This window comes from Magnolia sinica, chromosome 7 (assembly GCF_029962835.1).
Source record: "Magnolia sinica isolate HGM2019 chromosome 7, MsV1, whole genome shotgun sequence".
NCBI classification, from domain to species: domain Eukaryota; kingdom Viridiplantae; phylum Streptophyta; class Magnoliopsida; order Magnoliales; family Magnoliaceae; genus Magnolia; species Magnolia sinica.
The window spans coordinates 84,949,840-84,967,035 of record NC_080579.1 but is presented as its reverse complement, the minus strand read 5'-3'; the positions used below and the strand labels follow the sequence as shown (position 1 = coordinate 84,967,035).

Genomic DNA, 17,196 nt, shown 5'->3' with positions numbered 1-17,196 from the left:
ATCCCAAAACTTATGCAGATCCAAATCTCTTGTGGACCACATCACTGGGAAAAGTGGTAAATGACCGTTAAAAACATTTTATAGCCTACTAAAGTTTTGGATCAAGCTGGTCTTTGTATTATCCCTTCATCTAGATTTGGTTGACCTTATCAATGGGTCGGATGGAAAATAAACATTACGGATCTACTTACAGTGGGCCCCGGGTAGTTTTTAATGGTGAGCGTTCAATCAACACTGTTTCCTGTGGTGTGGTCCACATGAGATTTGGATTTGATTAACTTTCAGGACCACGTCCTAAAATGGACTTTAAAACGGATGGACGGCGTGGATATACAACACATCATCAAGGTGGGCCCCACGGTAAGTGTAACACCCACCTAATCCGCTCCCCAATTTCTCTTCTTCTGCTACTACTGTTCCGCTCATCCTCTTCTCATTTCAACTGTACCCTCTGATTCTCGTCCTTGCTACCATCGACATCCTTAGATTTACCGCATCGTCGAATACATACCGTTGCTATCTCGTCCAGCAGCGTGTGGAATTGGAAATTGCTGGTAGATACTCAGTTTCAAAAATGGTCTAAACATTCAAATCGAATGTAAGATATCAGACGCAAGAGATCGATTCAAGTATGCGAATTTACAATTTCCACCGTCTTTTCTCTAGGAATTTACAATCCTTGCCATTCATGGATCGAATTATGAAATATCCCTTCAAGCATGTTTTTCCCTTTTATTGCATTTTTTTTGGTCTTCACTGAAGTTAGGGTTTCTGTAACATGTTCTGTTTATCATATAGTGTTTCCATTCTTACACGTGGCACCCGTGTACTACCATCCAGACCGTCCAAATTGTGGGAAAAACTGAGGATCGAGGATCCGTCATATCGCATATGATGATGTCCCATTCAATTTCCATTTCAAATTCAAATATTCAATTCTCATTTGAATTTGAAAATTTCAAATTTCCGCTTTTAATTATTTCTTTTAATTATCAGTTATTTTTCTATCATTATTGTTATTTAATTGTAGCTTTATTTTGGTGCTTATATAAGAGAATGAAATGTAATCCCTTGGGGCAGTAGAGAAATAACAACTATCTTTCAATCTTGTCTTATCTAAATAACAATTGTCTTTCAGTCTTTCCTCTTATCTGTCCCAAGTCCCAATTATCTTCTTCCTTATTCTTTTCTAATCTTTCTTGTCTTCTCTCTTCTCTTAATTCTCATTTTCTTCCTTATTAAATTTTTTTCCTCCACACATCTGATCAAGGCATGCATCAGCACATGCGATTTTGGCCCATGGAATGGCATATGGCATATGTGTCTCGTAGTGTACTTGCGATTCCGTATGCATTTTTATGCGAATGGCATAATCTTCCCTCGATAGTGAGTGGCTTGTAGAAACAAAGGACCTTGTGTTTGAAGGCGAGCACCTAACATGGGCCCAAGTAGACAATGCTGTATTTGGATCGCCACCTGGAGAAAGTTCTTCAAGTTAAAGGAGTAAGAAGAGGGGGTAGTGCAAGGCTTAGTAATAGTCAACGCTAATAAGTAGACGAGATCGAGGGGATACAAGAAGAAGATGATCAACCATTGGTTGTGAATGAATAACTTGTGCAAATTGATGATGAAGAAACAAAAGAAGAGGAAGTATACATCGAAGAAGAAGATGACTTTGATGACGATGATGATGATGACAATGATGGTGGAGATGATGTGCCACATTGGATTAGGAATCAATGCGTATAGCCTATTTAAAAAACGTTAAAATATGTATTTGTAACTAATTTGTCGTTTGTAAATAGTAACTTTGTACAACGTATTTCTACATCATGTCATCAATAAGATTATATATATATATATATATATATATATATATATATATATATAGAGTAATGGTCTCTTGCGAACCATCCCGCAGGCTACCTTGGTGTGGTCCAATTCCCACCGCAGGCTACCAAGTTCTGTGGACCCCACTATGATGTATGTGTTGTATCTACAACGTCCATCCATTTGGAGATATTATTTTAAGCCATGAGCCAGAGAATGAGGCAGATCCAAAGCTTTAGTGGACCCCACCACAGAAAGCAGCGGGAAGATTGATGCCCACCATTGAAACCTTTCTAAGGCCCACCATGGTGTTTTTTCGAAATCCAACATGTTCAAAAGTTAACAAAGACATTAAAGAAGGGAAAATACAAATATAAGCTTGATCGAAAACTTTTGTGGCCTTGAGAATTTTTTAACGGTGGCATCACTTTCGCCATTGTTTTCTGTGGTGGGGTCCACTGGAGCTTTGGATGTGACTCATTCTTTGGATATTACCCTAAAATGATCTCTCCAGTTGGATGGACGGCGTGGATACAAAACATATACCATGGTGGGGCCACAAAATTTGGTGATGTCACTTCTCAACCTGTCAATAGCCAATCCGCACCCAGGTCTCTTGCGCGGAAGCGGACTGCGTACTGAGTAAACTCTGTGGGGCCCGCCGTGATTTATATATTCCATCCACTCCTTGCATCCATTTTAACAAATAATTTTAAGGCTTAAGCCCAAAAATGAAGTATATCCAAAGCTCGAGTGGGCCACACCACAGGAAACAGTGTGAATTGAATGTCAACCGTTGAAAACTTTCTTGGGGTCCACAAGTTTTGGATCAATCTGATATTTGTGTTTTCCTTTTATCCATATCTGTGTGATCTCACGAACAGGTCGGATGACAAATAAACATCACTATAGACCCTAGAAAGGTTTCAACGGTGAAAATTATTATTCCCAATGTTTCCTGTTCTATGGTCCACTTGGAAATGATTCAATTTTGGTCTCAACCATTAAAATGCACTTGAAAAACGGATGGATGGCGTGGATAGACCACATCCATTCACACAGGGCCCAACCAAGGTTTTCGTAACAGTAACGGTGGCCGTAACAGCCACCACCGTTACCTTTATGATACGGGGCATAATGGCTGTTATGGCCCCATAACGGCCGTTACGGTCTCTCTTTTTTATTTTTTATTTATTGAAAAAAAACTCTCGAAAAACCCATATCTGCCCCGTAATGTTGATTAAAAAGTATGAAAAACCTGAATATGTTCCGTAATAGACCATTATGGGGCTATTATGGCCTTTATAGGGGATGTAATGTGTTGTTAATGGCAATTACAGGTCATTTTTTTCATAATGGCTGTTACGACCGTTACGACCTCGTAACGTGTAACGGTCGCCATTTCCTTTACGTAGCGGCCTTTATGGCACACCATGGGCCCAACAGAGTTTACTTAGAACGCAATCCCATTTCCTCTTTGCATTGGGAATTGGACCGCACGAGTAGCCTGCGGGATGGTTCGCAGGAGATCATTACTCATATATATTTTCACAATATTGAATTATTTAGGGTATCATTTAAGTACTTATTACTTTAATATGTTGTTAGTTAGCTTGTTATAGTCTAATAATTATTTAATTATAATAACGAATAAATATAAAAAATATAAACCCCACCCCCCCCCCAAAAAAAAAAAAAAAAAAAAAATAAATAAATAAATTTAGGGGGCTGTGCGACCGCATATGTGATTATGTGGTCCATGAGCCCCCCTGGGGCACACAAAATCACTTATGTGATTTGACAACATTTGTCGAAAGTTACTGCTTAAGTAATCTCAGCTATCCAATTGTGGCTAGCAATTGGTTGGTTAAAGGAAAGCCGTTGAGCAGTCCAAATTGAATGACAAAAATCATATGGTTGTTATCTGGTGGTCGGTGTCATTTTTGGTTTACTGTCCATCAAAGATTGGTAGGGCGACTTGGATGATTTGGATTTCTGTACATGCATGGCATGTGTATAGTGGTGAACTATTGTAGGAGTCTAGCCCCCAACTCTGTGAGGAATTATAATATCCTCAGGTCATCACATGCAATGCCTTTGCACATGTGGGGCCGATTGTTTAGTCATCCAATCTGTTTATCTAATGGGCCCCACTATGGATGAGAGATTGTATGGAAATCTTTCAGATTGGTTTAGTTTGTATAGCTTGATGCATCGGTTGGCGAAATAGTACTTGGTCATCTAAGAATTAAGATAGTCATGGGTAAAAAGTGGATCATATACAAGCCAAATAGATTTTTCTATGTAGGAAGACGAACAATTAATATATAAGGATTGTAAGGTTATGGCAGGAGAAAGTTTGATTGTGCAATAGATTTATTGTTATGGATGTTTACATTAAGAGGTGGAAGAAACTGGATCATATACAAGCCAAATAGATTTTTTTATGTAGGAAGGCAGAATGATTAATATGTGAGGATTGCAAGGTTATACCAGGAGAGAATTTGATTGTGCAATGTAGGTTAATTACTATGGATGTTTACATTAAGAGATGGAAGAAAGTGGATCATATATAAGCCAAATTGATTTTTCTATGTAGGAAGACAGAACGATTAAGAGAGTTTGATTGTGCAACGTAGGTTAATTGCTATGGATGTTTACATTAAGAGATCAAAGAAAGGGAGTAAAATTAATGGGTGTTTGAAAATGAGGTGGTGAAATTTAAAAGGAAAGAAAACAATGCTATTCAGTAACAATGTTGTCAATTGGTGTGAGCGACCCTGAGCAATCCAGAGGGGCTGATTGCATATGTAATCGTACGACCCCAATGAACAAATTTTTTTTTTTTTTGAAAAAAAAAAAAAAAACTACCAAAAAAGAGGAAAAATAGAAAAAAAATGAAAAATTATGAAAAAACATGGAAACCCAGTATAAATGTTTTGGAATTGGATTTTTATATTTTGTTATATTTACATCTAACATGTAATAAAGTTAATGAAGAATGTAATAGCTAATAAGTACTCAAATGATATATATATATATATATATATATATATATATATATATATATATATATATATATATATATATATATATATATCGGAAAAGGTAGTATGCTCTTGACCTCACGATAAGCTCCCGTGAGGTCGAGCTGTGTGGGCCCCACCGTGATGCGTGTTGACCATCAACACCGTGCATTTGATGGGTCCCCTCTAAATTATGGGATATCTAAAAAATCAGCCGTATACGGAACTTAGGTGGGCCATACCATCTAAAATCATGTGAAGATACCGTTAAAACATATAAAAGCACTTGGTGGGGCCCACCTGAGTTTTTAATGCTGCTGAAACTTGGTCTGAACCCTCATCCAAGTGGGACACACATAATGGATGGGCTGGATTTGCAAACCACATCTCGGTGGGCCCAAAAAACTGATTATGAATGTTTTAATGGTGCACGGCCCCTCCCCACTTCTGTATGTGGTGTGGCCCACACAAGTCACGGATTGACTTGATTTTTGAGACCTAGGCCCACGATGGAATGGTGCATCTGACTGATGGGGTAGATTTTTGAAACGCATCACGGTGGGGCCCACACAGCTCGACCTCATGGGACGGACTCGTGAGGTCGAGCGCATAGTACCTTTTCCCTATATATATATATATAAACTCAAATTTGCAAAAAAGAAACAACGGAGAAATTTTATTAATTACTTGATGTAGAAATAGTAAATACATTGTACAAACTATATAAGTTACAATTACAAACTTCAAACTCAAAAATCAAAATTTAAAAATTCAAAAGTAATCTATACACATTGATCCCACCACCAACGCCGCCGCCACCACCACCACCACCTCCTTCGACGTATAATTCCGCATCTTTTGTTTCTTCATCATTGGTTCTCATAAGTTCTTGACCTACATCCAGTGGTTGATCATCTTATTCTTGGCCTTGGCTACTAATAGGGCTCGTTTGTCTTTTTAATTTTTGACTTGAAGAATTTTCTCTAGGTGCTGATCCAAACATGACATCTTCAACTTGGGCTAATGTTAGGTCCTCTGTTGTAAACACTAGGTCCTCCATCCTTACGAGCTACTCATTGTCTGTCTCCAGGTCATTTAACCAAATGGGATCATAGAAACTAGGCTTTTCTCGCATAGCTTGGAATCATTCTCATAACTTTTGGTTTTATTAGATGAAGACTAGGTCATTTAACTTATTTTGTTCAAGACGAATTTTTATTTTTATTTTGTGTCTATCTTACATTTGAATTAAAAGTGAATAAGAGAGCGATTACTGATTAGTTACTTTTAATGTTCATTATAAATCCAACATTTGAAGAGTGAATTGAAAATCTTATTGACTCGAACATATTCCAGTTGCGCTCACAATCGCTTGTAGAACATTTTGTGGCCAAGAATTTCATAGCCAACTTCTTCGGTGTTGGATTCTTTTTATTCGGGTCCACTTCACACATTCCTCACCAGTCAGCTGTGCAAATAATAGTTAGAGTAAGTTGGACTTCGTAGATTGTAAAAAAAATATTCCTTAAAGTAACTCGCTAAAACATTCATACTTGGCAATTTCAAAAATTTATGCCTGATGACTGTCCCCTGAGAAAATTTCCGGACTCTTCAAGTAGAAGTCCAAAAGTCTAGAAATCTCATATTGTTTATCTTTTTCTAAAATCAGTCTCTCCAAAACATCTAGAAATCCTACCACATGCATCGCTTCTGCCTTAATTCGATCGACGGAAGCATATTGCAGGATAAAGGACGTAGGTAGCCGAATATGAAGGTGGTAGTTGACTATATCTTTTATCTATAATATCTAATACAAGCCTATAATCACGTTCTTTATAATTAAAGTGCTCCATAATTTTTTTGGTCTAACCCTCTCTAGCGCATTATAGATGTATCCCATTGTTGGCATCTCATCACCGTCCACCAATCTTAACACACCTAGTAAGAGTTTTGAAGGTTTCAGTGCCTTCAATACTTACATCCAAAAAATTGCAAAATAATTGTTTTTTGGATTAGCTTTCCTTCGACCTTCTTTTGATTAAAGCCCATTATTCCAATTAGGCCGACACTATGAAGCATCTATTTTTTATTTTTTTTTTGTACAACCTTCGTAGTGTTAAAAAGGCTGTTGCAAATTGGGTGACAGTTGGATGAACAAACTACTACCAATGTGTTTTATCATGTTATGGAGGAGAAGGGCATGTTTATATATAAACACAATGGTTCTTCTAGCCCTAGTAATCACCTTAATATGCAACTTACCTATTTCTCCTAACATTAAATCTATACAATGTACCATGTATGGAGTCCAAAATAGATGGCGCCACTTCTCTATAAGAAACAATATATTATTCTCCTATTTCCTCAATTGCACTCTCCAACAATTTAAACAAACTTGTATTTAGAGAGAGAGAGAGAGAGAGAGAGAGAGAGAGAGAGAGAGAGAGAGAGAGTCTTGAATCTTGATTGTTGACACTTGGAGTAAGAGAATGAATTCGTCTTGAATCTTGATTGTTGACACTTGGAGTAAGAGAATGAGTTCATGTGTATGAGAGAGATTAATAAGACTATGAGAGATTATGACTTAAAGAGAGATTGGAGTGAGAGAGAAAGGGCGATAAACATTTATTGCAATAATGGAGTTGTAGTGACCGGTATTGAGAATGATGTGGTTATCTCAATGGAAATAATATTGAGCCACAATATTTTTGGATATGGGATATCCTATAGAAGAATAAGGTGACAATAAGTCACTTGCCATCCAAAGAAATTATAGCCCTTCAACTAACTAAAGTAGTAACCACTGGTGATTTTAGGAGACATGTATCTTCATGGGAATTGAAAGAAATGTAACTGCAATTTAATGGCTACTTCCCATTCATTTTTGCTAGTTGGACGTGAAAAGAAATGTAATTGCCATGGCTGTTTCCAGAGCTCGAGTAAAAGGGGAAGCTTGATGTTCGGTGGGCAGCTGATCTTGAACTTTTGCTAGAAAACATCAATAATTTTTCTAATTCCCTTGATTAAGTTGAATATTCACAATCCATTTCACTTGTGCATCCAAACACCCCTAACAAATAAACTTATTTGTGAAATTTCCAAGGGGAACACATGAAATCTTGATAGACCCATGTTGCTAGACATGAATTGTAACTACTGAAGGATCGAGTCACAATATAGGCTATTTGGAGGTTGTTCCAAAGATAAAATGCCCACATTTATTTCATTCAGCATTTTTTTCTTTCTCGTAAATTTTTTTTTTTTTACTCATTTTCAAAATATTTGAATCTCTTAAGGTAATGAGGTGTTATTTGATCCTCAAAGATATGCACACAATATGCTCGGGTTGTCAGTTTTCTACAGGTGGGGGCCGTGATTTAGGGTCTTGATCATTGGTCTGTTTGGCCCCACCTTGGAAATACTATGCCCCAGAGATTTCCCAGATTGGAACATCCAAGCCACCAAATTTGGGACATTTTTCAGTTGCATGTGGGCCATTGTTGTGATTTTCTTCTTAACCACCTACTTGGAGGCCACAAATTGAAACCTTAGGATTCTCCTGTGTAGGAGATTTTCAGGCACTAGACCATGGAGCAAACTCAAAGAAGCTAAGAACTCGAGGATATTGCATGTATCTTTGGCTTGAGGAGCATGTGATTCCTCTAGAGTAATTGCTTGCAGTGAGACATTGCATTGTTGTACCTTTATCTTATACATTATTCCTTATACTTCTTTTTATCCTTGTCAAGTTGTTAGCTTCAAAAGCTTCTAAAATGGGCCTGTCATCCACAACCACTAGCAGTGAAGGGGTTCAACTTTGTATATTTGACTTGAGAAGGGGACAACATGAAGGGCAAGAGCTTGACAAGATATTGTTTTTCTTTCCCGCCGATTGCCCTTATTCGACGCAACTTTCTGTAATAGGACTTAGCGAAGGTCTTATCACATTTACAAGGTGAGTAGAATCTTTTTGGTTCCATGGTTGCCTTTTGGAAAAAAAGAAGAAGAAGAAGAAGAAGAAGAAGAGAGCAGATTCTGTTTGATGCTTGTCATTCTTTAAACTGTAACTACCTTTGGAAAAAGGGTTCCTAGTTTGGGAAATCCATTCTTGTGCCATTGTTGATGAAATATGGGGCTGTCAATGGGCTGGGTTCTGGCCAGGCCAGGGTCAGCTTGAGCCTGAACCGTTTATCTTTCGGGCCTGTAATTCTGGTCTGTGTCATTCCACGTACCTGAAAATAGGCTGAAGCCTGGCCCCTGACAACTTTAAATTGGCCTTAAATCATGTTCTTATTGGCCTTAATGGCAAAATTGTCAAATTTAGGCCATGGCCCTACCCATTTATTCCTTGGGCCCGAAATCAGGCCCCGGTCTAGCCCCTGCTTGTGAAATTGTGGCCCATTCTGAGCTCTGAATCACAATGGACCAGACCTGCCAAAAGTTCAATTCAAGAAAAAAATAATCTGAAAGAGACTCAACACTCAAACATCTTGAACCTCTGACACTGAAGTCCCTGGTAAGTGCAATTGGTAGCGAATGAGTGGGGTATCATGCTGTTTATCTACAAAGGGCATTTTTCTGTTGTTCTAAATTCATTGCCATCTTAACTGTTTGCTTGTTGATGTTATTATAGATTCTATCATTTACAAATTTGTTAAGAGGCGTAAACAATTTCATGCTGTGGTAATTATTGCTTTATGCAGAATTTTCTCCCCAGATGCTGCTTGTGAGGTAATAGAAGCTGAGAAACATTCCCATGTGTTCTATCAGGCAGAGCCAGATATATGGATGGTGATGGTACGGGTTCTTTTTTCTTTCTTCGTTTCTTTCCTCTTTTTTTTTTTTGGATGAATAATGTTACGGGTTTTTTCTTTTCAAAATGTCCCACCAGTGACATCTTTTTTCATTTAAAAAAATAAAAATAAATTCTCAACAATGTTATCAAATGATCACTAAGTAAATTAGAATCACTGTGTACATTATTCCACATGCAGTTGTTTTGGTGCCAGACCTTTTCCAATTGGATAATGATAAACCTTCATGCTCAAAAGTGATAGCCGATTCCATAAACGTAGACAGTGACAGGCACATTCTCTTGTATCATATACATTTTTGTCTTGATATTTCTTTTTATTGTAAGTTGCTTCGAGATTGCAAAACTTGGATTTCAAGAAATTGGTGTGCATGTTAGTGACCTAGCCCAAAAGATCAGACTGGTCAACTAATCAAGTGGGTATGTGCAGAAACAATAGTAAGTTGAAAAAGGCCTACCATCCATATCCAATATTCATGAATGCGCCACCTGATTTTTGGGCCAGGTCACTGCACTGAGCCCCACCTGATGCATGGTTTGGATGTCCTGCACGTGCATCAGGCTGGCATGTCTTGCTGCATGTGGGCTTAGTGGAGCTCCAGCGACTATGTTTGGATAAAGAAAGACCTCAAATTAAGTTACATGGTGGTGAATCTAAGCATGTCTTGATTTTTGGAGTGCAGTTATATTCTGTTACCACTGATTGGCAAATGCTGCACTTATGAAAGGATATTATATTGTTATCACAGGTAGTGGAAAAAAAGAAAGAGTCAGAAGCCGTTTGGAGAAGTGCTGCATTACAGGCGGTTCTTAAGGAAGTACATTCTCTTTTTGTGATGTTCCATGGATCTGTGCGAGCTTTACTAGAGAAACAACCTGGTGGTGGACTTGCTCGCAGCCATTTGCATTCGTTTGTCATGGATTATTTAACTGGTAAGACATCTCTGTGTCTCATGCAGGTTGATATGAATTGCCACAAATTGTATTGCTACCATCTTTCATTTAAGAGGACAAGTCTATGATTTGTGTTCAGGACCAACCTTTTAAATGGTGGTGAATCCACTGTAAGCGTGGCATATGTTTATCTCAGTCCAGTTCGTCCAAATCGTGGAGCCTATTTTGGATGGAGCTTTGTCTGAAGATTACACTGATTGAATGTCCTAACCATCTAATTGGTGTGCATCGATAGACAGCTGAGAATAAATGGTCAATGATCCAATTTCACTGGGCAAAATCAGATAATTAAGATGCCCAATCGGCATATTTTTGGGCCATGCTCTATCCACCATGGAGCCTGCAATTTGGACATGATGGATTCCTGTACATATATGACGTTGTGGACGCATTTGGAAAATGGTGGTGAACATGTCATAGTTTAGCTCCATAGAAAACGAAGGACCTCAAAACTTGGCTTTGAATATTGTTTTTTTTTTTTTTTTTTTTTTTTGGGGGGGGTGTTGGTGGTTATGGATGAGAAATTCAAGAATCTATCACATTTTGTATATTGGACATGTATATATCATGGTGTAAGCAAAACAAAAATCCAAGAATAATGGCCGATGTGCAGCAACACATGGAGAAGGGCGATGGCGAGATGATCTGGAAGACGGCGAGATCATCTCGAAGACGGTAAGAATCAGATCAGGTGATGGCGCAAGCGAGCAAAGGGCATACTCTTCAAAAGATAGGTTTGAAGGTTTTGTCGATCTTTTACTTGCCGAGTCGCAAGATGCAGAAGAAGGAGAAATATTAGCTGAAGAAGCAGATGATAGAAACTGGTTGCGGGTGACCAGAAGAAAAGAACGACCTCCCAAGTCCCTAAACAAGAAGAAGGATGTTGCAAGTTGTCCTACACTTTACGTAAAGGGGTTCCCAGAAGGATGGCGACCCATCGACTTTGCGAGAGTCTTCGGCAGAGCTGGAGAAGTGATGGATGTCATGATCCCTAGAAACAAAGCAAATGGGGATCTTTGTGGCTTTGCGTTGGTAAGAATGGGTTCGATGAAAGAACTCCACAGGGTGATTGAAATCCTAAACGGTGAAAGTTTCGGTGGGAATAAAATGCTAGTTCAGAAGGCGAGATATGACCTGGAACTCAAACGCAAACGCATACGTTAGGACTCCCAAATCTCCCAAACACAGTATCGGGGAGTTTCGAATCGGTAGCAGCAGTAAAAATTCTTTTCAAACAAGGTGGTGGGTTCAATCTCCTTTAAGGATGCCCTCCAAAATTCAGGACAAAACACCATTACTTGTCACAAGGATAGTAATTTCCGAGTCCATTCTAGTCACGGAAGGAAGGAATAGAGGCGAAGAAGATAGAATCTACTGAATCCGACACTATTCGTATTCATCAAGACTCGCTAGACAAATATAGGAAGGGCTTGAAGGATACAGTGGTGGTTATTACCAAAGATGGATACTCTATTACAGAGGTTAGAACCTGGTTAGAGGAAACCGGCGGGCTAGCAGCTGACGCTTACAATCTTAAACTTATAGGTTTCAATGAACTATGGGTTACGGTGACTCCGGGTTTTAACTCGAATTTCCTTCTAATGGCAGGTGCTCTTCATTCGGATGGTCCAGTGCAAAAAATCGTGTGCTAGGATCAGTTCTCAGCATTCGGTTTCGAGGAGGTATGGCTCTTGGTCTGGTCGGTCCCTTTAGAGTTATGGAACAAAGAGTTTTTCCTGCTAATAGCCTCCCATTTGGGAGATCTGATCAAGATTGACTCCAAAACTAAATCGGGAGAAGAGATGGGGGTTATTAGACTTCGTATCAGAAAGAAGAAAGGGTCTCCGTTGCCCGCCTTCATCAAAGTCGTTGCAGATGATAGAACCCCGTTTCTACCGATTCAACAAGAACCTCTTAACTCTTCTATTGCCAAATGGGGCGACATTTGGAATAGTAGAGAGAGGGCCGCATCTCCCTTTCAGCCTGTTTCTGCAGGCGGTAGGGATGAAGGAGCACATCCTCAAAGATCCGCCAGAGCTTCGAACCACTGCGAGCTACCATTTTCGAAGTCCCTCAGATCACCAAACTCCACCCGTCTCAATCCTACAGTCCTGCCAGTGTACGAAGTCGATACGTGGCATCACGAGATAGTAGCAAGTCCTCGAGTGTTAGACAAGTGTCCGCTATCATGTGTAAGACATGCGATTGATACCGTAGAAAGCTCTGACGTGTTAAACAGGTGTCCGATATCGTCCATCTCTGAGACGATTCCGTTGCCCAAGAAGTCCTTATCAAGTCGCTATCCAACAGCCTTTCCAGGGCACGCTCCTGCTACGTGTCTTCATGAGACTGAATCGAGTCCTCCAGAAGCAGACACGCGTCCAACATCAAGTGTAGCCTCGCTGCCCTTGAGCTGTCGTTTGGGACGGAAAGCTTTTACGCATCTCGAGTCAGACACGTGGCAAGAGCCAGCCATAGACAGGTGTGAAGTCTTAGGCTTGGACCATTGCCGCGTCGCGCGTAGAGAGGCTTGGTCGGGTCTCTTCAGTCCCGAACCTCCTCCCGAGCCTGAAAATGTAGCCTCGGATGAAGGTCAATAAAACCTAAACCTATCTTTGTATGACTCTGCCGGAAACCCTTCTTCCATCCAGTTTCCGCTTCTCAACTCAGACTAGGACAATAGAAGCTCTGCGCCATCCTTGTCTTCCTCAGTGAGGTCCGATTATTCGGACATTCATTCTCCTCGATCTTCCTCTTTCTCAGAAGCGGATCAGACCCTAGCCCTGTTATTTCAAGAAGAATCCGATGAGGGTATTATCGAAGCCAAACCGTTGCAGATGAGGGCAGGCAGTCTTATAGCGGATATGGAAGGAGATAGAATCGTCAATCAGGTTCTGGCCAACCAGAAAATCTAGATTGCAAAAAATATACAGAAGAAGAGATGGATCAGAGACGCGCTGAGTCATATAGGAAGGTCAATCGGGCTTTCTTTCGGTGACAACCCGGAGGATTTTATCGCCTTATTCCACTGTATAGAGACGCGGGGCCGTCCTATATCTCCGTCCAGCTCTCCGAGAAACAGTCGTCTCAAGCTCAATTCTAACAAAGAATTACAAGGTCTTAGATCGGACCCTAGCTCTGATTTTGGGATCGATTTGGTTACGGCCAATGTGGGCCGAAGGGGTAGATCTATTTCTTAAATGATAATATTATCATGGAACTTGCGAGGGGTGGGTTCTAGTCGGAAGCGCAACATCATCAAAGATATATGCTACAGAAGTAAAGTCGATATCATATGCATGCAGGAAACCAAGGTAGCTAATTTTAGCGATGCTCTAATGCGTTCTCTCTGGAAGATGAAAGACGTCAATTGGGTGGCCTTGAATGCGATCGGCAGTTCGGGAGGGGTCGTGATGGTGTGGAATTCTGTAGTCTGGTCTCTTGATCTTAGTTGGGTGGGTAAGTACTCTATCTCGATACTTCTTAAAGACGTTAGTTCCAATGTCTTGTGCCTCTTTACCTTTGTGTATGTTCCCAATCTAACAGATAGAAGATCCGATTTTTGGGAGGAGCTAAATCAAGTCAGGACGAATTTCAACGGTCCGTGGTGTATCGATGGGGATTTTAATATAATTCGTTACGCAGAGGAAAAATCAAGTTGGGGGAAAGTCTCTCCGGTGATGAGAAAGTTTTTGCAATGGATCAACGATCAGGCTTTAATTGATCTTCCCCTTAATGGAGCCAAATATACTTGGTCAAATGATAGGGCCAACCCAATTTGCGCAAGATTGGACAGATTCCTCGTCTCGTCAGATTGGCTGGAAGTGTTCCCTCTCATCTCTCAATCCCTGCTTCCTAGGCCTACGTCAGATCATAGCCCTCTTATTCTCAGTTCGCTGGAGGATAATTGGGGCCCTAAGCCATTTAAATTCGATATTTCCTGGCTTAAGATCGAGGGTTTTCATCAGATGGTTTCGGAATGGTGGAAGGGTTTCTCAGTCGAAGATTTTGCTGGATTCAGATTATTTAAGAAACTCAAGCTCCTGAAGGGTAGGATCAACGAGTGGAAGAAAGTGGTTCTTTATAAAAGGCATATGGATACTTCGGCCATTCTGGACGAGATTCTAGCATTAGACATAGCAGCTGAAGACGTTCCTATGTCAACTGAAAATTGGATTCAATGGACCAATCGTATTCATAGTTACTCCAGAATTTTTAAAGACGAGATTTTCTGGAAGCAGAAATCGTGGAACTCTTGGGTCGCGGAAGGAGATAAAAATACGAAATTCTTCCACCACACCGCGAATGTTCGAGCAAGAATAAACAAAATCAGAGCCTTAGAAGTCAACGGGGTTCGAATAGAAAATTAGGAACAAATTTCAGCAGAAGCAATAGGGTATTTCAGGAATCTTCTCTGCAAAGAAGAATGGTCCAGATCGAAGCTTGATAATCTCCAATTCGCCCCAATCTCAGTAGAAGAAGCCAGCTGGCTCAAAGATCAGATTTCAGTTGCTGAGGTTAAGGAGGCGATGTATTCCTTATCAGGTGACAAAGCCCCAGGTCCAGATGGGTTCCCTATATCCTTCTTCCATTCTTTCTGGGAAGAGCTATAGGGCGACATTATGGCTTTTATCTTGGAATTTCATGATAGAAACTGCTTGTCTAAGGAGCTGGGAGCATCCTTCATTGCTCAGATTCCAAAAATTCCAGGAGTTGCGGCCTTGAAGGATTTCAGATAGATCAGCTTATTAGGAGGGCCTTATAAAATTTTGGCGAAAATTCTTGCTTCTCGTTTAGGAGGGGTGATGGGGAAAATTATTTCAGATGATCAAAGTGCCTTTATTCCAAGCAGACATATCATTGACAATGCTCTGATTGCTTTCGAATGTCTCGACAGTCAAAAAGCATCCTATGCAAACTTGACATCGAGAAGGCCTATGATCACGTAGACTGGGAATTCCTGGAATATATGTTACAGAGGATGGGCTTCGGTGCTAAATGGTGCAGTTGGATCAAGGAATGCGTGGGACAGCTTCCTTCTCGATTCTCCTCAACGGCTCCCCCAAAGGATACTTTGCCAGTTCTAGAGGTCTCCGCCAGGGAGATCCTTTGGCCCCTTTTCTCTTCTTACTAGTGGGAGAAGCCTTTTCCAAGATGCTGCAAAAAGGTTTAGATGGTGGTATTATTGGTGGTTGCTATATCATTGGCATGCCTCCCATCTCTCATATTCAATACGTAGGCCTCCCATCTCTCATATTCAGTATGTAGATGATACTCTTCTCTTCTGCGAAGCCAATCTCGATAAGGCAAGCAACCTTCGTACCATTATTCGCTGTTTCGAGGCGGTGTCGGGTCTCAAAGTCAATCTGGCCAAGTCCACTATGTTTGGCGTAAACATGGAAGAGGAGGAGATCGCCGAGTTTGCAGCCATCTTCAACTGCTTGATGGAATCCCTCCCCACTACGTTTGTTGGTCTTCCACTCTCTGTGGGTAAACCTCCAAAATTCCCGTGGGATAAAGTTATAGATAGATTCGAGAAGCACCTAGCCTCTTGGAAATGCAAGTATCTATCTATAGGGGGTCGTCTTACCATGATCAAAGCGGTTGCCTTTATATTATATGTCGTTATTCAAATGCCTGAAGCCCATTCTGGACAAGCTCGAAAGCCTAAGACGGGACTTTCTTTGGTATGGTAAGGGTGATAAGAAGAATTTCCATCTGGTCGACTGGAAAACGGTGTGTTTACATACTCATGATGGTGGGGCTGGTGTCAAAAATCTGAAGTTGATGAACTGGGCTCTTCTCGGCAAATGGATCTGGAGACCTGGGTCTGAATCTGGCTCCTTTTGGAATTCCTTGGTTAAATGTAAATATGGCCATTCAGTTGGAGGGTGGTGGACTAAAGACTCGACAGCTTACAGAGCCTCAGCGTTATGGAAGGGTGTGCTTGAAATGAAACAGGTTGTTCTTAATGGGATTCGTTTCTCGGTTGGCAATGGAAAGAATATATCCTTTTGGAATGATATATGGATTGGAGATTCCCCTCTTAAAGAAGCGTTTCCGTTCATCTATCGGCTGGCTTCAAATCGGGGTATATCGGTGGCAGATTGTGTCTCGGCCTCTGGATCTAAGTATGTGTGGAACATTCCTTGTTGCAGAAATCTTCATGATTATGAAATTAATCAGCTTGCGGGGTTGTTATCTCTTCTCAACAACAGTTCTCTAGATCAGCAGGTTTCCGACAGTCCTACATGGCTTCACGACAAAAAGGGCATTTTCTCGGTCAAATCTCTATACAACCAAATATACATAAATTCTTCGGTTTCGGCAGATCCCAAGTTGGAACATCTGTGGAAATACAGACTTCCCCCAAAGTTCTTGGTGTTCAGTTGGCTGGTTAGTATCAGAAAGGTGTTGACAGTAGACAATTTAAGGAAAAGAGGTATGTGCATCCCTAACATCTGTCTCTGTTGCATGGCGGAGGCTGAATCAGTGAATCATCTCTTCATCCATTGCCCGTTAATCCATCAGATCTGGTCCGTGGTTTTTTCTTGGTTCAACATTTCTTGGGTC

At 40.5% G+C, this 17,196-nt stretch overlaps 1 protein-coding gene across 9 annotated transcripts in view; it reads left to right on the top strand.

The window, feature by feature from the left end:
* The first annotated feature begins 405 nt into the window (after positions 1 to 405).
* LOC131251592 (vacuolar fusion protein CCZ1 homolog B-like) overlaps positions 406 to 17,196 on the top strand; it is a 75,007-nt gene continuing 58,216 nt past the window's right edge. For 3 of the 9 annotated variants that reach the window (XM_058252381.1, XM_058252380.1, XM_058252377.1), the window contains exons 1-4: positions 408 to 598; positions 8,606 to 8,811; positions 9,560 to 9,653; positions 10,419 to 10,602. In XM_058252381.1, the coding sequence (XP_058108364.1) occupies positions 8,630 to 8,811; positions 9,560 to 9,653; positions 10,419 to 10,602 (460 nt within the window). In that variant the 5' untranslated portion in view covers positions 408 to 598; positions 8,606 to 8,629. Of the gene's footprint in view, positions 630 to 8,605; positions 8,812 to 9,559; positions 9,654 to 10,418; positions 10,603 to 17,196 lie in introns of all 9 variants that reach the window. The other 6 variants (XM_058252382.1, XM_058252383.1, XM_058252378.1 and 3 more) reach the window with 6 other exon arrangements.